This window comes from Thermobia domestica, chromosome 14 (genome assembly GCF_964235325.1).
Source record: "Thermobia domestica chromosome 14, izTheDome1.hap1.1, whole genome shotgun sequence".
Lineage (NCBI taxonomy): Eukaryota > Metazoa > Arthropoda > Insecta > Zygentoma > Lepismatidae > Thermobia > Thermobia domestica.
In genome coordinates, this window is record NC_137467.1 from 18188583 (window position 1) to 18215113 (window position 26531).

Genomic DNA, 26531 nt, shown 5'->3' on the forward strand with positions numbered 1-26531 from the left:
TTTGAGGTATATTTCATTAGGAACAAAATCCTGTGCTCAACACCGAGAAAGGAAATTAAGATACAGAATGGGATAACATTATTACTAACTCTGTAAACAAATTTAAATAGCTTATTCTTGTTAATAAATACCTTCATTACTCTGAAATTTCTTCTTAGTATAAATTTTGTTGTAAATATATATAATATGGGATAATTACAATCTTTACAATTTATATTTTAAATTCAATATCTTTATTACTTCGAATTTTCATTTAAGCAAGTTTTGGTCAATCAGAAGCACTAATACACTCAATAGCATGATTTGTCTACACCGAACTACGCATTCGTTTCACAGAATATAGGTGACCACGTCAAGAAGCAATTAATACTCTAAAATACCTGTAAGATAAAAATAACAAAATATAGATGGTAAGAATTAATATTAAGTGTACTTATTACACTTAGATAATTTTGTGGGGAAACATATGTGTGTGTGCTGTTCCAATATAATAATAAGTTACTTCGTATTAATACACTAATTTATATAAAGTGAATTTTTTTTTTTACCAATGTTGAAGTACAGAGTACAAGGTGGTATCAGAAAGTTTAGAGGCTAGTTCTGTAACCTGCCAACAGATAGCAGCGCAAGGCTGCACACACACACTCAGGGAGCACCGACCTTCATAAGTCAGTGTGCTAAAAGACATTTTCCTGTGTACATCGGGAGTTATGCAGCTGGGGCTGTTCTGACCACGTGCGTTACTACGTCTGCAATTTCACCATGGACAACAAGTTGAACACAGAAATTCTGTGAAACTGAACAAATCCGCCACATAGACGCTTGATATAAGTCTTGAAATGCATGACGATGCTGCAATGAGTCGTTCGAGGCTTTTAGAGTGGCACGCGCACTTAAAGAGCGGAAGAACCTCATTGGAAGATGACGAGAGATCAGGGCAACCTTCCACGAGCCCAATACCCGAAAATGTTTAAATTATTCGGCAACTTGAGCATGAGGATCGATTGGAGAACAATCCGCGACGTTACTGCCGTTGTCAGTGTGTCGTATGGAACAGTACAGGCAATCCTTGTGTGTGATTTAAACATGCGCTGTGTTGCTGCCAAGTTCGGGTCCAGGCTGCTGACCAGGAGCAAAAGGAACACTGCTTCAAAGTCTGCCAAGAACCCGTCAGCGTGCCATGTATGACCCATCCTTCATGCCGAGAATTCATTACCAGTGACGAAACTTGGGTGTACAATACGACCCTGAGACAAAGTAAGTCTTCATATTGGAAGAGCCCGTCATCTCCATGACCGAAAAAGACTAGGCAGGCCCACAGCTCGACCAAGTGCATGCTCATATTTTTTTTTTTTTTTCTAGATTCGCGTCATTGTGCATCACGAATTCGTCCCTAGGGTTCAGACAGTCAACTGCAAGTTCTACTGCCAGGTCTTAAGACGTCTGAGGGAAGATATGCGACGAAAGCGGCCGGATCTGTGGCGCGCAAAAAACTGACTGGTCCACGACGACATGTACTCTGTCATCGTGCTCTCCTCACACGTGAGTTTGTCACCAGAAAAAAGATGATCGTACTTCCGCACCCACCCTAATTACCATATTTGATTCCTGCGGACTTCGCAATTTTCTCGAAGCTGAATATCTAGTTCAGAGGTTTGGACACGAATCGCAAAAGGTGTTTGATGTGGTTCAAGAAGATAACTTCCAGGACGCATTCCAGCAGTGGCAGAAACAGTGGGAGCGCTGTATTACTGTACAAGGTGACTATTTTGAACATGATAGTGTGTAAACCTAGATAAGTACTTTCTTGTAAACAGAACTCGTCTCGAAACTTTTTGATACCACGTATGTAAAGATGGTCCTTGAAAATGCATACTCACTAAGTCTAACCAAAACATCGGAAATTATATCGATCTACTAGGAATACTAAAAGGTTAGTACAGTTCTTATCTTGAAAGTTATATTCTATACGTTCTATTAGTAAATACGACGTGAGTACCTGTTTTGATTTTCATATACCCAGTCTCATTGTATATAATAAATTATTCTGTGATAAATCCTTTCAGGTCAGCTGTATGGATTGGAGAAGTTCTGGGCCTTCTTGAAATACTACAAACATAGTGAGAAGTTGTATATAGATCCAAAGCTTGAAGGATTCCTCCGCCCCTTCAAGAGTATAGAAGACTTCCGAGTAGTGGCTGTGAGTATTTTCGTATTGTATTCTTTCTCTCTTTCCTGGTAAAATGGGCCAAAATGCTACATCCAAAACGTGTCTTAAAAGTAACCTACCTGATACCGTTTTTAAACATTCCTATTCTTTCTTAATCCTTATAGAAGCTAGACGTCTGTCTATCAATCGAACTACCATGAAAACTTTAAAACATTTAAGAGTTACGGGTTGCATGAACATCTAGGAGAAAATGTTAGGATATTCTGAACCCTTATTTCAAAAACAAGACACCTCAGTCGGTCAGTGGCCTAATATTTCCTAATAGTTCAGATATGATATTAGTTGTCGCTAGCTAGGGTTGGCAGATTTTCCAGAGAGAGTGAGAGAGAAATAGATTTTATATTGCTGGAGGAAGAAAAAGGAAAATATGTGATATTTAGAATTTACATTTAACAAATATGTACAGGGCTATTCAAAATGATCTTCCCGTTTACTGACTTTAATAACTCTAGTTTATTAACACGCACATACATGAAAGAAATATCGAATGAAAGAGAAACTTAAAAGTTTTAGTGTCTGGCAAAGATGATGTATTAGTTGCGCAGCTCGCCGCTAGGGCGAGAGCAACACAAAATGGCAGCAAAAAAAAAAAATGGAGGCAGGAAAGCTTTTTGGGTGCTAAAATTTCAGTCGCTTACAGATAATCTTCCACACAGTACGCTGCAGTATCTGCAATTCTCTGCTTGCTTTCACCGTGAATTTCTGTGCACTTCTTCTGAGACTGTCCCAAACACGCTCCACTCTTTCTGGACTTGCCGATCGGCGTCGATTTCTTCTTGCAGATGTATCCTCTTGTTTTAAAATCAAAGTACCATTTACGAATACTGTGTACCCGCTAGGGTGTTCTTCTCCAAACTTAGTTCTAAAATTTGTTTGGACAGTAATGAGAAAGTGGTTACTATAAAAATTTAGCACGCACACTTCACTTGCTGCTTTCCTTTCTCCACTTGCTGCCATCTTTTGTTATTGTCACGAGCTGTGCAACTAATACATCAGCTTTGCCAGGTTACTTAAACTTTTTTTGAGTTTCTCTTTCATTTAATATCACTTCCATGCGCCTGTTAATACTGTAAACGTAGTTTGTAATCGGGAAGATCATTTTGAATAGCTCTATTCGTCAAAAATAATTCCAACACAAAAAGGTATATTACAATTCCCGGTGGGAGCTTATGAGGTTCGGGTCCCATCTTAAGCTCTAGGTCCTCATTTCATGTAGCCTCGATGCTAAAAAAAAAAGACGTTAAACCAAGTAAGTATATTACACAACTAATGTCTTGCCAGTTTATCGTACTTTAATGAAGACTTGGTATCTCTTCGTAGTCCCACGTGCGTTTCATACGTATGGAAAATCCTTGCAGGACATATCGAAATCCACAACCACTTTGACCTCTGCTTTTATTAGTTCACAGTAGATTTTGTTTGTGTTATCAGTATATCCCAATCGATTGAGACGCTGTTGATAGATAAATGCTAAGATGCGAAAATTAAACTGTTTTTTAAACCACAAAATTGGGGAGGCCACTTAGATGAGAGATGAAAACATAACCCGATGCATTTTCTTTATAAATACTAAGACACTCCATTTGGTTGCGTTGTTAACAATGTGAGAAATATTTCTCTAATCAAATAAATAAACTCGTGCTAATTTATAAAAATATTTTAAAAGCTCCAGGACTATAATTCATTTTACTTATTAAAGAAAAATTGGGAGAAATCGTCTTATGAGGAAAGTAAAAACATATAACCTAAAATGGGCCAGAAAAACATACAACTTATATAAAAACATATAATGTAGCAGCCTTATCGCTAGCTGCGCTACAATATAAAAACACAATCTGGTAGCCTTGTCGCTAGCTGCGCTACTATATAAAATGTACAATCTGGCAGCCTTATCGCTAGCTGCGCTGCCTCATCACCAAGAGATGTCGCTATTATCTAGGCAGTTTGCAGGTGGACCGAAAGGTTGGGGAGTGGGGACAACTACTATTTTTATGATCAGATTTTTTTATTAGTTATAATTCACTTACCTGACCTCATCGTTATTAACGTCACGCAACCTGTAATTCAGTAAGCGTCCAGTTGTGCTAGTAAGAGCAGTGTACGACTGCGCATGTGCCGTTTGCAACCTCACAAAATGGTGTGCTCCCATAGAAAATGCTAGGTTCGCTGAGTCGTAAGATTTCTTTGGGCAAAAAATCGGTCAGTTGCAGTCAGTCATTGTGAATGGTGTGCTGTATATGACCCAAACATTATGAGTGAAGGTGTTGTGCGTCCCGGATCAGATTTTCAAAGAAGGAAGAACAAATACGGTATTCATGATAAACAGAGTGGTATGTCTTCCGTAGTTAGTGATGATCTCAAGAACATTAACTACCAAGTTCGTGAGAACCATCGATTGACAATCTCAAAACTTTCTGAACATTTCTTGAGCTGTTTTGTACGAGACAGTTGCCGGGAAATTAGGCTACCTGAAGTTCTGTGCTCGGAGGGTACCAAACATTTAACAAAGATGCATAAAACTGAATAGACTCTTCTTTCCTGGTACAACACAGAAAGGGAAGAATTTGTGAACAGAATAGTGAGTGGCGGCGGGATTTTGATGGCGTATATAAATGCTGAATCAATAGCATGAGCACATACCGAAGAAGGTTATGGCCACCATTTTGTTCGGGCTGCTAAGGGAAGCTTGCTTACCGAATTCATGGAACGTAGTAAAACAGTCAATTCGGAAATTTATTCCGAAGATTTTCTAAGAAAGCCATCTAACACAAACGTGTGCTGATATCGGGAGTATGTTCTTGCATGATAACACAGTGTTCGGGGAATACAAGACCTTTTGCGCCAATTGAAATGGGATGTGTTTGATCAAACATGGAGAAGAGCTTGGGGCACAGCAATTCGAGGATTTTTCTAAATGTTGTGACCGATTGTTTGAATTCGTAGGCGGCCGAGTTTTTAACGCAGAAGGGATTTGTAAGTTGGTGAAACACAATGAAAGTTGAATTTGTATGACAGCTATGTTGAAGCCGAGGAGCACTGTACTCGTTAGGTATAAAAAATAAAACAATATCCATTTGTTTTTTTTATTTACAACTGAACGGAAGTTACTTTCCGAATTACCCTCGTAAAAATCGGTCGTGATGAAAAATGATCGTTGAAAGGGATGTTTCATAAAAGATTGGAATTGAATATTTTCCATGTACTTGCGGAAAAATTTTCTGTATATTTCTTTAAAGTTTATTAATTTCGCTGTATACGCATGAAAGTACCGGTACGATTATTTCCGTATGTATGGGGACGGCGGTGGCTCAGTCATAGGGTGTCCACCACTGGTGCATGCGGTGCTTGGTTTGATTCCAGCTCACACCAAGTGAACTTTGTGGTGGACAAACACCATGTGCGTGGGTTTTCTCAGGGTTGTCCGTTTCTTTTACCCAAACAGGCATAACCGTAGGACGTAAAATTTAAAGATTTCATTTCACTTCCGTATGTATGTATGTATGTTGCAAATGGTCTGCTTACAGTTAAAAGAGTTGGTAGTGGGAACTGAATTTGTAAATCATTTAGTAAAGATTAAAATCTTGTAAAATTTTCCGCTTTACATTACTGGTGACAATACAATATTTTTTTACCTGAACGTTTCCCTGACTTATTTTCTGCATTTCAGCCTGGTGACGACAATGATTTCCAAGCGCATCACTCAGCATCCGATCATTCTCCGGCGCCGAAACGCAATCGCAGTGTGTCTGAGAGTCAAAGTGATGCCAGGTACCGACACAAAGGCAGCGGCAAAGGGGGCGCTGGCAGCCGAATCAGAAGGTCATCGGGAGGCTACTCCGGGGCAGTCACAGTGAGCATGGGAAATCGATCGAGTTCGCTCAGTGAGTCCAGGTTCACGTCATCATCATCATCATCAAAAGAGCGTGGTGGCTTCAACAACAAAACGACGGTGACCAGTGATGGTGAATCCTCGAAACCATCGTCTAAAGTTAATTGTGGTGGTGGCTCAGTGGAGAAAAACAGTTTGACGACAACAAATGGTGATGATAAGAATGCGAGTGTGAAACACTGTCAGCCCGTACAAACAAACCAAGCGAAAGTAAACTGCTGTGAGAAACCCACGACGATAACGACAAATGGCGACGCCCAAACTTCCAAACCGAGGAATTAAAAAAAAGAAAAGTTACCGCTTGCTGAAGCCTCTCCATTTCTGCAACCATAAAGGAAACGACAAGAAGCGAGGAACACAATACATTATGGGTTCCAGTACTTGTACAAGATTTTTTTTTTTTTAATTAATGTAAGTAATTGTTTAAAATCATACTGCAACAGGTGTAGATTGAATTAAAAGAAAAATGGAATTTGGTATTGTGTTACATAACTGGTACATATAGTGAAAGAGAGAAAGAAAGAAAAAAAGGAATATTTTATTTAGCGACGAAATAATATATATATATATATTTTTCATTGGAAGTAATTTTTCTAACGTTGAATGCTACTAATGATTGTTCTTGTAAGCTGTCTTAACGAACTGTTCATTGCTTGATGTAAAGAAAAAAGTATATATATAGAGAGAGATAATTTACACTTGATATTGCCATAAGGAATTATGTACATAAATAATATCTATGATGTATTCAACTGTACTTGATGATGATGATGATAAAAATGAGCCAATTCCCAGGTTGGTGCCAAACCTCGATAGTAGCATGGATGTATTTTTTCTGTATCTTTGCAAATACAATGAGGTTGATTTTACGTATGTATATAGATAATAACAATAAATAAATGTACATAATAATATCAGGAGTTTATTCTGTCAAATCAGATAATTCATAGCCGTTTTTGTTATTTTTTTTTAAAAAAAAGGGACGGAAAATATTAAAACAGGGATGACGCGCAAGTTTAATAGTTTTTTCTCTGTTTGTATTAATTGAATAAGATTTTTTCTTAATTAATTAGTAACGTCTTCCATTTGATATATTACTGCAACCAGTGCTTTAGAGGAAATATCAAGGGATGAAGTATCAACACTGATAAAAATGTTATATATATTGAAAGGGGGAATTTGTATAAAACACATACACATATATAGATATATATATATTTAAAACATATATTCCTCTTGGTTTATCTTCCATGCGTTTACTGTTGTTGTATGTCTGATGTGTGTGTAAAAAGAACAGAGGGAGAAGTTGAATTACTATTATTATTATTTACAAAAAAAATGTATTTCACTGCACTGCACTACACTCTCAGTGAGGGCTGAGAGGAATATGTTGCACGTTTCGCACATTACAATTATGTACTGTAAGATTTTCTGTACATCATATTTGGTACATATATATACATACACACATTATATGAGAGCATATGTTTTGTTGTGTTTTATTACTATTATTATTATTATTATTATTATTATTTCACACTGTTGTGTACCAGTAAGCAGTTATTGGTTGTGAGGTTTGAGGTACTGTTACGTGATATACCAGATAATTAAAAGAAGGGGAAAAAATTTCATTGATTAAGATTTTGTTTAATAAAAGGGGAAAGAGTTACGGAAGAACATCGTAATTTTGCATTGTTTATCCCGGTGTTTGTTTTGTATACATCCGGCGTTGCAATATTAAGTGGTTTGTTTGTACTTCCATGAACAGTTCTGAGCTTCAGATAGTATCATTTTCTGCAGAATTATAGAGTGGTGGAAAAAGAAAAGTATCGAACTTTTTAAGGTATCAAAGTATCAACTTACTAAAGCGTGATACACAGTCGATGGCTAGCCGAATGAAAACGAAGGCTTGACGTGAATGTTGACAAGATGACAACACCGCAACTCTCAGTGCTTCGCCTTGAAATGCCATAAACGCTGGCCCTTAACAAAGTTTGAGTACTTTTTTTTTTTTCCACAACCCTCTATATTGTTACTGTGTCAATTTTTTTAACACAAGTAAACAGCTACGTATTGCTATTATCAAAAATTAATTTATATTATAACAAAATGTATGGTTTATAAAAATGGAAATTAAGAAGGCTGATCATAAACGGCGCGAGTAATTTCAGTTAAGTTTACCAGGTCTTTGTAGTATAATGCTGTAGTAGGTTTTGCACTTATTTTTTATTGCTCGCAAACGTAGTGTTATCAAAGCTGTTATTAATTAATAAATTGTTATGTTGCAGTATGGCGTGAACGTGTGAGAGAGTGTGGGTTTTAGCTGAAAGTGTGAGGGAATGATTGAGTGTGTGTGGAAGTTAGGTTGCAGAAATGGAGAGTGGGTCGTAAGTTCTTTTTTTTTTTTTTCTGTGCCACCGTGTTTTGTAGAAAGGTTAGGTTCCTGAGCGTGAAGATGATGATGATAATTTTGAGATTATTGGCCTTCCCAGAGTCAGTTTTTCGCCCCTTCCTAACTCTTCTGTTGCCATTATTATTATTTTTTTTTCAATGATTTCAATTTTGCGCTTGTGTTCGTTGATGTGGGAAAAAATACATATTGACAAGGGTGCTTCTAGGAGAAGGTTTGGGAAATCATAATTTATTCGGTCTCGAAAGCTACGCAGCTAGACTTTAAAATAAAAATTGCCATCTTATAGAGCACTACTTTGTTCTGTTTTCATGTTTTGTTTTAATGGGAGACTTAATTAAAAATTACGGTAGTTGATATTTATGTTATATTTACTATAGTTGCTATGTTATATTTACTATAGTTTCTGCGCATGAAAGTATTTAATAATACTTGTACAGTCGTGTGAAATTTAATTTACCTGTATACTTTTTGGAAAGCTGTATACCAATATTCTTAGTTTCAGCCAAAAATTCGTCCTCTTGAAGTTTTTCTTGCAACATTATCCATGGAAACAACTGCTTCAGAGTTCAGTGGGAGGTTTTTTAACATAACTGTTTAATACATAGTATATGCTAGTCGGATTTGCTCGCCTAGGTTATGGGCAAATATTATGCCTTTTTTTGTAATTACACTTTTGAGTTTCTGTACGTAAAACTACCTGATTATGAAATATTATGAAATTGCTAGAATTTAATCTAAAATTCGAAGACTATGTGTATAAATTCAGTATAGGTACGGTCCGCCATGCAACAAACAAAACTTAACGGGATACTATTCAATACTAAGTTGAACGCTGTCATAGACATTTAAAACAACTAAACATCGTTGCTTTCTAATCACATTTACGAAGGTTTCCTATTCTCTTTTGCTTGCTTGTTTCTGTATGTTTATATTACATAACAAAGTGATGTAATCAGCATTCTTAGGTTCATTGCCCCCCTCTGGTGTATTTCTTTGTTAAATAATTTAGACTGTTATATTGAAAAACAAGCTATTTGAATAAAATGTAGTACTCTAAAGGACCAGAGATGGGGAACTTACTTTTTCTTAGTGTTTTATGTTGCCTACAAGGGAAGTATAAAATGAAATAGGTGCCTCAGTAGATTTGAGCTTATAATTCTGTTGTAACTTTTCCAGTAATTGCGGGACTCAACCTCAAGTGTGTATTAAAGTTTGAATCATCACTGGCCGTGTAACTTGTCGAAAGTAAGCTGTTTATATTGATATATTTACATAAATGCCAATAACGAAAGAAGGGATTCATTCAATATGGTTAGCTGTGTGTACGTAATGATAAGATTTCTTGATGGCACGGGCACCATTTTGTTCTCAGTGTAATTTGCATTTTATAAGTGTGAATTAACTTCTTGCATACAGTTCGCAGAGAACTGAAATATAAACAATCTTCTTCCCCGTCCTTTTTTATGAACGGTTTCTAACTTAGCCAATCACAAACTAAGATGAGCTTGACAAAACATCTCTATTCTTTTAATGTCGCAGTTTTTGATTTCTAGTTTTCCAGGTCTTCGTAATCCAGGATATATGTATCTATCTTTTGGTTGTGATTTTCAACGTCAATAGTTTCTGATATCAAAACAAGTCTTAACCTTATTCTAAACTTCATATGTAAAGGTCGTCAGCTTTCTGTACGGAGGAGGAATATGGCTGTTTTATTTTGTAAATTTGTCCTGTTGATAGTAAATTTTCAATGTGTTACGCTTGAATGATTTTCAGTTCTGGTACTGTTGTGGAGTCTTTCTATTTCAACTGTGCCCCTTACTGGTGCTGCTGTCGATGTGTTTTCCCGTACCTTCCTCAAAAGAGGAGGGGCTTGTTGCTGCGGCCGAGATCTTTCAATTGTTGGATGCGGAAACGTTGCCACAATGCATTATTTCATTGTGCACTGCCTCGGTAACCATTGTAAGTAGCCTACGATCTTCACTCGTCAAGACCAAACGACTGAATGACGAATTGGCAACACAGCTGAAGTCATTCACTTCCTTCCCCTAAGCAGATGGAGAGTTTCCTTCGTAAGAGAGTGCAGGGGAGGGGCCGAAGTATGTTTCACATATTTTCCGAGGGCACACATGAAATAGAAAGGTTCTAGCTTCGACATCAATTTTCACCTTTTAATTCGCTCTTTGGCAGCTAGATTGGCAATATCATACTTGGGTTTGTTTTACGGAATACTTCAGTCTTCTGGCGTTAGCTAACTCTAACCAATGTAATTTAGCAAAAAGGCTGAACGCCACAAAAACAAATAAGACACCAGTGGCGGTAGGTCTTGTAAGCCAATCCAGTAAAATGTAATCATTGCTTTGGATCTCATTTCTGTTCTCTTCTTCTTAAGTGTAATAAGGCTTTCCGCGCAACACACTGTGGCTCATTCGTATTTTGTTCAAAACCGACTTCTCAATCTGTTCTATTAATATAAAGTATTGCTGTGTTAATTATTGTAAACCTTCTCGTATCATAATAAAATTTCTCAATCTTGATCAATCCGTATTTTTGATTAGTATTCTGGTGTTGCTCTTAATGTTACTGTATCGAAATTCAGCAGCAGTCTTTTCCTTAACAGTCCATAAGCAGGGTATTTTTACTTAGACTCTGTCCTGATCGTAGGTTCTGATTTCGTACAAAATATTTTATTTATATACATAAATACATAAAATTAAAAAAACTAAGTCAGTACCTACGTGGATAACGATAAGTACATGATATAAAATGCCATGAGCCGATCAGTTCGGGACCGTAATATCTACTTTGAGGTCACCCTGTATATGTCAAGTCCCGACATTTGGTGAAACTGCTAAGTCGAAAATGATGGCGTTAGGTGTGTATAATTGCCCGATTTGGATGGACAAAATATGCACATCATTACAAAACGAGGAAATTAGTTATTATTTAGATCATTCATTTTGAAAGTTTTTAAAAAAGAACTTGAAAACAGTGTACTTTGTGGTTATTTGTCAATTTTTGGCAGCTTCGTGTATCATTTTAGTATTTTAATTTTTCTTTTCTTCATTTCATGAGTTCAGTTAAATAACATTTTATCAATTTTAAAGTTGTTTTCATCACACTCATGATGGCAATAGAATAAGTTCGGAATTCTAAATATTCCCAGCCTTTAGTAACCCTTTAAGCACCCTCAGTTGTTAATTCTGGAAGCGACTGAAAAATAAAACCCTGGCCAGCTAGTCTTAATACGATTTTTTTTTTCAGTTTTCTTTTTTAAGTAACGAAATTAGAAACATTTTGTGTATGAAGGGCCGAAAAGGGTTTCTATTCAATTATTGAAGACTACTTGCTCATATTAGATGTACAGAAGTGTATTTTGTGTGGCGTATGATGATTATATTATATAGAGAGAATATATGTATAGTTTTTTTTTTCCTTATTAGAATTAAGGCTATTCTTTGTATGATATATATAATTTCTTTTCCTCGTGGAGAAATACCTGACATATACTGTTAATTCTGTATTAGTTAAAGAGCTGTTTTTCCATTTGATATGTTGGGTGAATTATGTAAACAATGTATTCCCGTATAGGGGAAACTCATTACTAAGTTTGTTTGTTCTTTTTTTTTTTTTCTAAATAAGAAAACAATGGTGTTTGCCGAAATAGTGGGTGTATAATTTTACTCTTTCACTTCTAAGTTTTGAGTTTCAATGTGTAACTACTGTGACTTTAGATTTGTTGATCATATGTTTTATCTTATCTCTACATATGTATATACTGCAATTTTTTTTTCTGTGAGATACTTTCATTTCTATGTTTGACAGGGCTGATCCCCCCCCCCGTAATTCAACTTCCGTGTTTATAGTGGACTATATAAGTAATATGGGAGTGAGCAATGTAAATATCGCTTGTATACTCCTTGTTGAATTAAAACAGAAAAATTCACATAAATTAGGCTATATATGGAGTCGCGCAGCACGTTTTATTATAGGTTAGGTTGTCGAAAAATATATTTATAAAAAGGTAATCTATACAGTCAGGTGGTGTCTTGGAAATTATTGTAATAGATTGAGCACGTTTACTGAAAAGGGTTCAGAATCTGTTGTCAATATTTACAGATACATTTTATTTCGTTTGTCATTTTCGAAAGGATGAATTTTTATTGATCATAGTTTTTAGGGAAAAAAGAAAAACATTTTCGTGTTGGTTTCAGTCCTATTTTAACTTATAACTTGAGTGTGAGATGCGGAATTTAGAATTCGTTGTTCAGTCCTATACATTTTTTTTTTAATTGTCAAGTGCTTGAAATGTTCCATTTCTAATTTTTTTTTTTTTTTTTTTTTTTTTTTTTTAATCCGCCTTTTTCCCCAAACGGCGTCATGTCTCACTTGTAGACGCACGCCTCTGTATTTTAAGCGTAGTTTCAAAATGATTTTATTATGCAGTAGGTAGATATTTGCAAAATTCCTTTCTCCATATTAGTATTTTGCCTACTTTATTTTCTTTTCATATTAAAATACATAATAACAGAAGAAAGAACGTTTGATCTGACAATTAACTGTGTTTGATATTAGTAAACATAATATTATAAAGTTAAGTTGAATAAATTAAACTTAACATTCCACATAGCAGTTCTTGAAATTTAACTCATGTTATTGTGATAACGATTTTACATTATCTATAACCGTCATAAAAATACTCCCTTTAGATAACTAGCTGACAGATGTTCAAACTCGCGAACTTTATGAACACAATTGAGCCTGTGGATACCGAGCCTAATCCCGAGCGAGTGCTAATCTGAGCTAACTCGAACCTCAGTTGAGATTAGTGAGCACAAGCCCCATTTAGGATCGCCAGCCTCCATGGCTACCTCTGCCAGCTTTAATCGCGAAAATATTTTAATCATCAGTACTACCTGCTGAGATATACCATTTTAACCCTTAACTACTATGGTGGGGTCTCACAGATCCCAATCATTATTTGTTTTTCTGTAAATTTAAAGGTTCTCTCTAAAATTCAATGGATAGTGCTGGTTTCTTGTCTACCCTCCGAATTTGGCTTGAACTATCATTGTATAGTATTAGTAGAAACAAAAACAAGTACTCTGGAGATTTTGCAATATGATTTACTTGAGGTCTGATATACTCCCACCAACTATTTTTTATTGAACTTAATGAAAGGTAAACTCGATACTTATATTTTTAGCTTTTCCAAGTATAAATTTGGTGTTTTATACATAAAATTCTCAAATTGACACAACAAATGCCAATGGCCCTAGAGATTACGTTACTTCCTGCAGCTAGTCCATTTTCAAACAATAATGAAGTTACATTTTTTTGAAAGTACATAATGTAAGTTTACAAATATCTGTTGAAATTTGTATCATTACCAGTTACTTTAAAACAACGACCAAAGATAAAAAGAAATTGCCCAGCATTGGTATTAAAAAGTAGTATTCTTGAAAGAAACAGGAGTGTAACTTATTTTCACCAGAGTAGTTATGGGTTAAAATACATGCGAAAAAAATATATGATAATGATTGGATTTCACATGAAATTTCATGTTTACGAACAAAACTCTAAATTTACTTTTTTCTTTCTTTCTTTCTTCATCGATTGGATTGTTTGATAATTTTGCTGTCGAATATTAAATCGAGTCCCCGTGGCTTTAATCAGAATAAGAACACATTCTGTAATTGCCTGTCTATAGCAGTAGTTAAAATTTATCCTTTGTATAGTTGGAAGCAAAAGCGCAAAACTACCCAGATTGTGTTATAATGTTACGACGAATTGGACACTCCTTTTTGTAGCTTTCCTACTTAAGGTCAGAGATTCATTATGAAGTGATTTTAAAAAGTGTGTATCGGGACGGGACTTCCAATCCGAACACAAAAATACAATATTTCACAAAGTGTTAACAGAACCTTTAGTACATGTTTCATACTAAATGGCTGTTACTAACGGGAATGAGTTCATGTGAATAACGTGCTTCATTTAATTGTTCCTGTGGTTAATTAAAAGAAAAAAAAAAGTTATTTGCGCATTCGTTTAAAAGTCTCTGTGCTTACTGTCCCAAACGGATATTTTCGTTACAAAGTTAATTGGTTAAGTCGTGGATAAGTCGTGGTAAGTGTAGGACTTGGCTGAGAAAATGGCTCATTATTACTTTGTGTGCAATCATAGTCTTATCCACGAGATTGTAACCTTTCAAGGGAATAAACTAGATCTTCAGCCTAAATTGTCAAATATTGTGTGCATTTTACTCCATTGGCGTAATTTAAGGTCCCCCTCTTGCTGGGAGACTACTTGAGTTAACGTCGTTGATGCTAGCTGATTAAAATATCTGTCGAAGTGGGCGTAAGTAGAAAGGTTTTTAAACAGGGTGTGGGTGGTTGGGTTTAATTTTCATGACTGTATTTATTGTAACAGGTATTGAGATGGCGTTTTCTAAATTACAATAAGATTTGGTTACTGGAAATATGATTTCGTTATGTGTGAATGAAACTAGAACTAAATTTATCTATGGAGGGAAAGCTAAGAGATATGTTTTCTACTTAGAAATTTGTCCTCGTAATATGTAATTTGATTAAGAAAAAGAAAGCCTTTGTCAACAATACAAATGAAAGTACGTTTTTTTATATTTATACATTTTTTAATGTATTCATGAGTTCTTGAAGCCTGGAACCCGTGATAATGGTCTTTCACTAGGTGGATGCAATAGTGTTTTTTTGTAAAAGAGAGACGTTGCATCAAATTCAGATTATAAAGATAATAAGTACCTTTTCAGTAAATGCATTTTTTTGGTAGTTATTTTTAGACGTAAGTAGTTGAAAAGTTTTGCTATTAACGAGGTCGCAGTCACAGGTATTTAAAGTGACAAAAGGTTAGATCATTAGCATTTTTTTTTCCCCTCTTGCTGTAACTCTGACGCTATTTTGTATTAGTTGGAAATAGAAACAAAGTTTGTATATTTGGTATAGTACGTATGCATAGACTTGTAACTTAACAGTGTTGTGGAAGTATATTTTTGGAAACAAGAGTTTAGTGATAATCTAACGATATGATATGGAAGGAAAAGATTTTTTTTTTTTCTCGTTGTGTAAAATCTTGTATGATTAGCTAAAAGCGCTTAACATTCTCCAATCCTTTTTTTTTTCTGAAACAGAGAAAAAAAAAGCCTTTTTTTTCTGTTTGGTAGTTTTGTCGATAGCCATTTTGATCTATTCGCTTCAGTTATTGACAGAACTAGAGCATTTCTATTTCAACTGTGCCCCTTCTGGCGCTGCTGTAGATGTGCTTTCTCGTACCTCCCTTGAAAGAGGAGGGATAAGTTGCTTTGACCGAGATCTTTCAATTGTTGGATGCAGAAGCGTTGCCACAATGAATTATTTAATGGACTTTGCTGTACACTGTCTTGTTAGCCATTCAAACAGCCTACGATTTTCACTCGACCATTCGACTGAATGACAAATTGGCAACACAGCTGAGGTCAGCAAAGGGAGGATTTCCTCCGTAAGAGATTTGCGGGAATGGGGCCGAAGTGTGTTTCACATATTTTCCGAGGGTACACTTGAAATAGAAAGGCGCTCACTATTATGTAACAGATATGTACTTTTGTTGACGGTATAGGGAAACATGAGCCGATAATTTCTTTAATTTTCAAGTAATAAGAAAGTGTTACCAATGTCAAATTGTATATTGAGAATCATGTCGAAAATATGCTATCAAAGCGTTATGGACGCAGCTGTGAAGTTTATACCTTTTACTAATATTTATTACTGACAAAGCAAAGAAGCCGCATGATTATATAGAAATTGTTTTTGACTTTCTTTATTCAGTAGCAATTATAAACAAATTAGAACAATTACTGTCGAAATATATCCCAGTTTGCGAGTCGTACAGTATGTACCTAACGGAAGTTTTTGAGAAGAATTGATTAGATCCTAAACCACCGGGAATTCTGAAACTTATTTTTGTGGGTAACTTCTAAAATTCGTGTATTAGGTACGGTTCAGTTTATAAACGCTGATATTTAGTTAGCTACTTGTACAGGTTATTGCATAACTTCTCAACTTTTGACAGCCAGGGCGTATAGTTTCATGCTAGGACGCTTCAAAAACTTGTTTTCCGAACTTATGCCAGGTTAAAGGAGGGTACGTTCTGTTACCTTTTTGTCATTCCTTCATTTGACTGAATTACTTCCCCGAGTTTCTCCGCAGTCCGTCAGGGTGCAAAATCATAACAAAGTGTGTGGAGGGGGAAGGAGGGGGAGACAAATAAAAAAAGGGCATTGGAATGTGTCGACATCACATATTTGAACATCCATAACTGATTAAAGTATGTAAGATTATGACTACAATTAAATACCGGTTCACCCATTAAATACTGAAATACATGTTAATCATATACGAATTACTGTAATTATTTTCAAACTTTTGATAACCTTGTCACTTTATTCGCCTCTCCAAGTATGATTTTTTCTTTCATTTTCAAATATATATATATATATATATATATATATATATATATATATATATTGGAGGAATTTCCTTCCATTCTCCCGAGAATTTGGCATTCTGGTCTATATATATATATTACGTAGAAACCCGATCTAGAAAAAATCTTTGCTATACTCAGAAACCAATAACTTTGGGGAACATAACGGAATAAGCAGCGGGTACTTTATTTTAGTACTGTGCTGTGATAAATTTTAATTACAGTCAACTAATTCAACCGTCAGTATTTTGGTTTTTAAAATTTTTCTTAAATTTCGGCTTGAAAAGAGAAGAAAGTAAACTTCGGTTCCTTCGACAGGACGTAATGGAACAGAAAATTTAATAAATAAATAATATTATTCATTGCTTCTAAAATGCTGTAATATAATTTTAGTAATGTATATTAAACTTAGAGTATCTTGGTATATGTCCGTCCTTTAATAATTGCCGAACTTTTCAGTGGGTAGTCTCATCTTCCTCAGTAACGTTTTCTTAAAATCTACTGAAACTCATCACATCACTTGGGGCATCAACCGTGTGGTATAGCAGTATCAAACAAAAACATTTCTTCTAGTAATAAAAATATATACAAATAACTCGACTCTTAAAATATTTGAACTTTCACGGAACCACGTGATATTACTCAAAATGTTCCTAAATGATGCAGATGTGCTACACGGTTCCCAACTTGAAACTGTAAACACTCTTGTCTTTCTACTTGGGAACAACGTGATACATTCAATAGATTTTCAAGTCCTATGGCCTTTTATTATCCACAAAATAATACTCTTATTAACTTTGGTATAAAATGTGTTTACTTTGTATTAAGGAGCAAAAAAGTTTCTCTATACAGTTTTCGAAGCTTTCTAGTTTCTTTTCAATGTCTTCAACTGGCAACATTTAGATACCTTTCTTCTGTGGGGAACCTCACTATGGTTTTTAAAACAATAAGCATATCACACAACAATTAATTAATTCTATCTGTTATGCTCAATCTCGGTAATTATCAAATGATAAATGTAGACCAAGATTAGTCCAAGGTAATGTATTTGTAATCATGCATCAGTTTAGTTCCTTACATTATAACATGTTTATATAATTATACGATGATATACAGGGGCGGGCCAAGGCCCAGGGCGCTACAGTTAAGGGGCACCAAAACGAGCCTCAAAAAAGTAAATTCTATAACGTATTTTCTGCTGACATTGTTTGGTTTTATATTTTCGTAAAGTAGCGTCAATTACATCATCTCTTTCTATTCCATCATGGTAGAAGAGAATTTTATAGTACTCTGGGGGGGGGGGGGGGGGGCTGTATCAACAAATGGAAACATGGCATGGAGTGGACCCTATATCATGCATATATTTGAGTATTAATTTTTCTTTTTGAAAAATTGATTTAAAATATTAAAAATAAAATGTAAAATATAGACTAGGACTACGGGTGCACGAAAAAATCACTTTGCCCGGGTGAAAATTTTGCCTTCGTCCGCCCCTAATGATATACATCAGTTGTTTCTACCATTCGTTATTACTTTGATAGTTTTCATTGTGTGTGTTTTTACAGTGTCTTGAGATAAGAGTGAAGACTTATTTATTATTATTAGGATACATGAAAAACGTTGAAAAACATAACAGCTTCATAGATCTAATGCTATCGTCAATTTGTTTATTATTTGCATCATGTATGACGGAATCAGGGGCTTGAGTCTTGCGGCTCCGAACCCACTGAGGAAGACTTTCGTATATAATTGGAATGTTGTAATTATTCTGACGTGTAATGCATTTCATGTTAGCCATGGGCGAGGTTACGTGAAACAAGTTAATAAATAAGTAGGAAGGAAGGGATCACCTCTCTTTGTAAATGTGAGGTAGTTGAAATACCTTGATGTGTTACTGATATAACTACTTCACCTATGCATGAGTGCTAACCGCAGATAATGTATATGTTCACATATAAATATGCTCTTTCATGATACTTATACGCCATTTTTTTTATCGATTCTCTCTTTTTATTGACTTGGCTACACTGATTGATGAAATGAAGATCGGTATTGTACTCAGATTGATTGACTATCAGCTGCTACCGTAACGTTTGTTCCTACTGGACTTCAACTAATGTAAACATAACGATAGTATGGCCTAATATGTCGGCAACATCGAAATATTTGTCAAGTTTGAAGAAAATGTAGTAAATGTCATTAAAAAAAAAAAAAAAAATCACAGTGGGTGTCCCCAAAAGTCAGTGTTCATCTTCTACCTTTTGTACTAAATTGTTCGAATGACGAACAGGAATGTGTTAAAATTATTCCAAATTTTACAAAGGTATTTCCCTTAGTAAAACCTGTGTTCCACAGAGAATCAGGGAAAGGGAATTACAACCATATATTTTTTAGGTCAGGTTGGGTTAGTGTTTGCGTTGTTGGAGAACTTATTTGATATCCAGGATTTAAGCTGGACTAGCGTTTTATATATCAAAATCGCTAAAATAGTGGTCTGTGATTTCGCAGAATTGCAAAAATTCTTTGTCTCCTCTCTTAGCAAAAGAAGGAAATCGTCGGGATCTGTGCTGTTGTGTTCTATTTCAGTTCTCTTTTAAGGCTTGTGGGCAGTAGCCTTTTCCTTGCGAATGATGTTTCACTGTCTCGGCGTACTCATCATTTAATTCAAGACCCAGCGTAGTTTAGGTTCCTCGTAAACATAGTAGATTTCGTCATTTCATAGTCTTAAGTGTTGGCAGTCAAGGCTGTAAGCTGTCATTTAAACTAAAAAATATGAAGATATATTTTTAGACACACAGCAGAATGAATAATGATGATGATGATGTATATTACAAAATTGTCATTTTTGAGTTATCTGAAAATAAAACCACTCGGCGAAACAGGGTCTGAGCACGCTGCGTCGCCCTGTTACTAACTGACGTATCGGGAACTTTCTAGATCTAGTGACTGTCACTTTTTTTATTATTATTATTATTATTTATTCACGTAACTCTCCAGTTTGCCTCACAACACTGGGTGGATGCCGAAAATTGGGAAGCACCGGCCGAGAATGAACCTCGGTCCACAAGGACGTGAGTCCAACGCTATAGCAACTAGACTAATTATTTATCTGAAAATGCTTTCCGAAAATTTTGAATAAGCAGGAACAGAGAGAGCTAATCTTGTCGTCGGTTTTCGAATCCACTTTTCGAACGAGTAGAAAATTGATATATATATATATGTTTTTAATGACATTAAAATATATTTCGTATGAAACAGATCATGCCCTGTTCTTATTAAAATAAGGTTATTTGCTCATATACGTTGCGGGACCCACTTTTGATTTTTTTTTCTGAAAAACTATGAACTCGGACTTGCGGGACATCCTGTGCAATATCATAATTATTGTATTTTTTTTTCTTCCATATCATTTCGATGAAATAATAACAATTACAAGACGTAACAAAACAAAAACGATATTTGAAAAAAAAAATGGAAAGAAATTCGAGTGCCTTTTTTTGTTTCCTAAAATTTTACATGACACAGAGACGGTCCTTTCGATTCTATACCAATCGACTAAATTATATAACATAGGTGATTTCTTTTTGTCGAATAGCAGTGTAGATTTGTACGAATTCCAAATATTTAGGTATTGATATAAATATACATTATATATATATATACATACACATATATAGTGTGAATACACATACATACATAGTTATATATATAAATAGTATGAATATAAAAAATCATATATAACGTACTTGTATGATATACCGGCTTGTATGTGGAAACACTGTAAATGTAACAAAGAAAATGTAATGCAGGAACACTGCACAGGGTCGTAAACAGAAAATCTTGTGATGTGATGAATTCTTCCTATTGTGGTATTTCTTTCCTTTTTTACCCCCCACCTTCTCCATTAAAATTTCATCGTAGTTGCCTTACTGTATTTTTTCTTTTCTTTGTATGAAGATAAAATGAAATTTTGATGCCATGCAGGTTGGGAGTATATAATTTTCTTCTGTGCCTATGTTTCTGAAAAAAACTATCTCTGTTGTACATAGCATTATACATAAACATATATATATATAATATATCCTGTGCAGTGGTGTATGGTTGTATATATTTGCAAAAAAAATACTACATATTTTCCCTTTGTTGTCTCGTTATTATATATTTTTTTTCCTTGTGTGCGATGTCAATATCCATCAGGTTGAAAGAGTAGTTGAAAAAAAAAACTATTTTGTACTTTTTCTTGACCATATCTGACCATATTGCTTGGTATTGTGATACAAATATACTATATATATATATAGTAGCTCTTAAAATATCGGTTGATCATTTAACAGTCTGATTTATATTTAAAAAATAGTTAGTTAAAAAAAAGCAGAAAAAAGATCTCAAAAAAATAAAAAATAAATATATATATATCTACATTTTTTTTTTAATTTCACTTGAAAAGTGTGTTATTTACATGATATACTTTGTGGAAAGTCATTTTAATCGATTTTGTGAATATTAATAAAAAATTAATAATCACCACCTTCATGCATTTCTTTTATCGTCGTCTTAACTTCAGGAGAAACATGAGCAAGGTGTAATTTCCTTCTTGAGGAGATTTTCCTCCAGATACACATACGAAGGTTATCTAGAAAGTAACAGACGTTTGAAATAAAAAGTAACAGAATGAACAGACCAAATTGTATTATATACATTTGAAAGCTACTTTTTCCCACATAATCGCCATGCAAATTAAGGCATTTATCATATCGTGTCACAAGTTTTCCAATACCGTCGCGGCAGAAATCTGCTGCCTGCGATTTCAACCACTGGCTTACACTGGCATGCAGTTCGAAGTAAGTATCAAAGCGTTGTATTAGCGAGCCATGTCTTCATCGCTGGGAAGAGGTGGTAGTCGCTCGGCGCCAAATCCGGACTGTATGGTGGGTGATCGAACATCTTCCATCTAAAACCATCCAAGAGCTCTCGGTACGCTTGGCCGTGTGTGGACATGCCTCACTCATTATTCCATGTCCGTACACTTCACATAGTTGTCGATGGATTTTAATTGGGTTATGATTTTTTTTGCCAACAAAAACCTAATCACAGAACGCATCTCACAAGAAGCAGGATTTTTCTATTGCAGCGCACATGGTAACACGTCGCAGAAAGCACAGTAAGAGTGTCACAGTCCTCACGCTACCACAACTGGATGTGTACTGAGTATGGCAACGTTTTGACACCAAGATGGCGACAAGCCCCACCCACTGCCGCGATAGAGCAAAACGTCTGGTTGGTACTTTCTGGACAGTCTTTGTACAACAACATGTATATTAAGTAGTGTTGTCCACGAGACGAGACAGTTTCCGTCGTGACGAGATATAGACGAAACAGAGGTCTTCAAATACTAAAATTATACAATTTTCGAGACGAGACAACTTTAAATTTAGTCTCCTAGGCAACGCTACAGATACATAATATGGCATGAAAATGGTGCCCAACAACTTCGCGAAACAAATCAGGTATTTAACTCCCTCATGTCTGTGTGAACAACTTACGCGTCTTTTCTGGCGAGAAAGGCTCGGGTTCGATTCTGAGGAGGAGTTCATGTGACGGATCCAACGTTAAGGTGTAGGTTTACGTCTCATACACCCCTGCTATTGAAACGCTCATATAGGTAAGAAGAACACATCTGCCTGGGAAGACATCATGGATGGCAACTTTAAAGAAAGGTATACTAAGCGAGGCTGGAGTGCATTGAGAAGGAACAGCTTCATATTTAAAAGTATAATGCCAGCGCAAAATTCTCAGTGAGGGTTGATTGGATTGAAGTCAAGCATCCATTTTTAGCATTTAATGCTATACAAGACGTGGTCTTACTGTTTTAAGTGGAATCCGAACCATCGTAATAGTTGAAATTTTAATATTCGACCGGGAATCGAACCCGAACTCTACACAAAAGCGCGCCCGCTAGTCACTATCAGCAGGAAAGGGCTGTTGCTTGTTAATACAAGGGTGTCAAAAAAAAGTTTGTGCAATCACCTAGAAGAAATCTTCTCTGGAGAACTCTAATACCATGATGGTATTGGTCCTCTATGCAGTCACCGTGCCTAGTGATACATTTTTGCCAGAGGTTCTTCACTTTCCGTAAGCCTGTTTTGTAAAAGTCTGCAATTTGCTTTTGAAACCATGGTTCGACCTCAGAAATGACTTCATCTTTACTGTAAAAATGGCGTCCTCTGAGTGGACACTTCATTTCTGGGAAGAGAATGTTACTGGGTGCTAGCTCCGGTGAGTATGGGGAGACAGTATTTCATGCCACTGTCTTCATCGTGGATGCATGGGTGGAATGAGCTGGTGCATTGTCTGCCAACATCAGCACCCCTTTTGTGACCAGTCCTCCTACACATCCCTTCACAGTCCCAGAAAACGGAAAGCATCAGTTGGCGGCATACTTCTGCACTCGTGCCTTTTTAGGATTGGGGGAGGAAGGATGTTTCCATTTTTTCCTCATTTCCTTTTATTTCTGGGTCAAAGATAAACCCAACTTTCATCCATTGTCACTAGTGTGCAGAAAACCTCTTCATCCACCTCACTGAGCTTCATTTCTCTTGCAGGGGGCGCGGTGGCTCAGTGGTAGAGCGTTCACCTCCGGTGCTTGGGGTCCCTGGTTCTCCCGTTTCCTCCCACTTTCTTCATTCCACCATTTCCCTCATCTCTCATCACCGTGTCCTTTAGCCTAACCAGCATAACCGTGGGACGTAAAACTTAAAGATTTCATTTCATTTCTCTTGCAGCTTCCTCGCGATTTCTCTTCTGCGAAGTTATGAGCAGTCGTGGCACTTTCTGAAGATGTAGAAGGTTGTGAATAATATTTTAGAAGACCCTTAACTTGGGGTTGCCACATTTCAAAAATGAAAATCTGGAACGCTACTAAATTACGAGAATCTTTGAAATGCTTAAAATGTAAAGAAATGTTAGGCTATGTATAGGGGCAGAAGTTTTTCGCAAGTTGCGAAAGTTTTCCGACAAAGCCGGGAGTTGGTTTTTTAACAAACTACGTCAGATTGAGTAAGGAAATAGGTATTTTGAAGTCGCGACAAAATGCGATAACTGACATTTTGAGCGGAATATGCTACAAAACGCGACAAATTGCGAATTTTTAAAAAGGTCAAACTCAGTTGTTAAAATACAGAAATAAAAAGTACAATTTTCCAAGCAATGTTTTCCTTTTGCAACTGGCAACGCTGATTACCACTACAGTTTCGAGTTCATAGCTGGTAATTGTGGAATACGGAACATTCAGCGTTGTGGTAATATTGTTTAAAAGGTGCGCAGAAAAGTGCCGTTTCAAGTTACATACCTTGAGGAAAGGAAAGAGCAGGAACTGAATGAATGTACGAAAGCCTTGGAAAATTATTTGTTCCCTCATTTGTTGGGTGCCTCTCAAATCCTGATATAAAGACTTTGTGCCAGCATTTTCAAAGGATGTCGATTTCCGTAAGAGTTTAAGGAAGTTGTAATGTAGAGCCAAGACAATAATATTAGTGTGATGGATATGTTACTTGCACAAAGAACCAAAGGGGAGGAAAAATTTAAATTTCAGTAACTTGTGCCTGTCTGCAATATGGCTTCCAATAACGAATACTGATTTTTTTCTTCGAAATACAGTTTGGTAATCAATGATAGAAGGTTACAAATAAAAGAAGAAACTTTGGAAACGTGCAACACGCTGCACTTTACATCGGAATAAAAATCTGCAAACGACATATACAAGAAGATACTGCACTAATGTATTGTATGTATGTTCTTCCCTGTTTTGCATGAGTTTTTGGTGTATAGCTAATACGATGTATGGTGTTTTGTGAAGGCAATCGTGATGATACTGTGCTAGTGTATTTTAAGTTTTTGGACTTGTAAAAAAAGAAAGAAGTAATTTGTTAGTAACTGCACTAAGAATAACTTCATTGTCTGCACTAAGAAGAACAAGTAAGTAGCATTATTGATTTATTGCTTATGACTTATATTGGGCTTACATTAGAATTTGTATAATTTATATTAGTGTTTGTAAAATAATTTACTTAGCGACAAAATGAGAAATTTTGTATCTCAAAATGCGACAAAATACGAAATTTTTAATTTCAAATTGCGAACAACTCCTGCCCCTAGCTATGTACTAATTTACTTTCTTCCATTAGTTAGAGCTGTTCAAGTATTAATAATCACGTTTTTAGTCATTTTAGCAGACCTCATGCTCCCTAATTAAACAAACTTAACCAGACGATTTACCGCCTTCCCCTGGTAAACTTTTTTTTTTTTTTTAATTTCTCAGCATCTATGTTTTGTTTTGTGGCTTAGAGTCTGTTTTAGTTCATTCAAAGTATGTTTCCTTTCGCACGTTTTGTCTTTTTATTAAGGACGGTTAATTCATTGGCTTCTATTTTTTTTTAAATACTCCAACATTTTCCCATTGTTGTCTATTCAGTATTATTCATTAAAACAATATATTTTTCTTCTTGAATGGTCAGTGGAAAATTACTAAAAATATCAGTCAGAAATTATTGCTTAAAATATTTCAAAAACAAGATGCAGATTGAAACAGAGTATTAAAGATAACAATAAGATTGAACAGTAAAACTTTTTGTCCCTGGCCCAGTGAAACGGATGCTTCGTTCCATGTTAATCGTGAACTCAATTAAATCCGAGTTTTATGTATTTAAGTTTTTTATTTTCAACTTTTGAATTGCCATACACAGAAGGTGAAGAGAATAATTATAAACCTATAATCCTGTGAAAAAAGCAAACTATAGTATTTCCTTCCTTTCTTTTTCGCTGAAATCCGGGACATGTAAGCGTCCCGAGAAATATTTTCGGAACCCAGATCTCGATTCTGAGGTTCCCGGATTTTCCGGGACGAATGGCAATCCTATCTTGAGTCATACGGGGCCGCGGTGGCTCAGTGGTAGAGCGTTCACCTCTGGTGCTTGGGGTCCTGGGTTCGATCTCAGTCCCGGCCAAGTGAACTTTGTGGTGGGCAAACACCGTGTGCGGGTTCTCGGGGTTCTCCCGTTTCCTCCCACTTTCTTCATTCCACCATTTCATTCATTACTCATCATCACCGTCTCGTTTAGCCTAACCGGCATAACCGTTGGACGTAAAACCGGCATAACTTCATTTCCTTAATTCATACCTATTGCACACAACATTTTATGCTCCTGTCTTTCATTATGATAACTTCCTTTCAAAGTGGCATCATTAGTGAAAGATGGTCTTCCAGATCTCGAGGCGTACGCGGTGGTCATGTGTCCAGTTTGGAATTGCAGTTTCCACTTGGGTACCATCTCAGGATAGGCGGCATTCATCCCCATAGACTTCTTTCTTCTCTTCGTGAATCTGCTTTGCTGATTTCCCCTCTAGATGAAGGAAGTTAATGACACTCCGTGCCTCAAGCTTGTCAAATCATCGCATCTTCAGTGATTTACCAGGAAAAGAGAAAAAATAAAGTTCTGACGAGTCCAGAA

The 26531-nt window shown here is 35.9% G+C and overlaps 1 protein-coding gene across 1 annotated transcript in view; it reads left to right on the forward strand.

Annotated features, from left to right (window-relative positions):
- larp (La related protein) overlaps nt 1–21444 on the forward strand; it is a 223222-nt gene extending 201778 nt beyond the window's left edge. The window contains exons 17-18 of the mRNA XM_081737755.1: nt 2067–2200; nt 5898–21444. Coding sequence (XP_081593881.1) covers nt 2067–2200; nt 5898–6401 — 638 coding nt within the window. The 3' untranslated portion in view covers nt 6402–21444. The remainder of the gene's footprint in view (nt 1–2066; nt 2201–5897) is intronic.
- Nucleotides 21445–26531: the final 5087 nt, after the last annotated feature.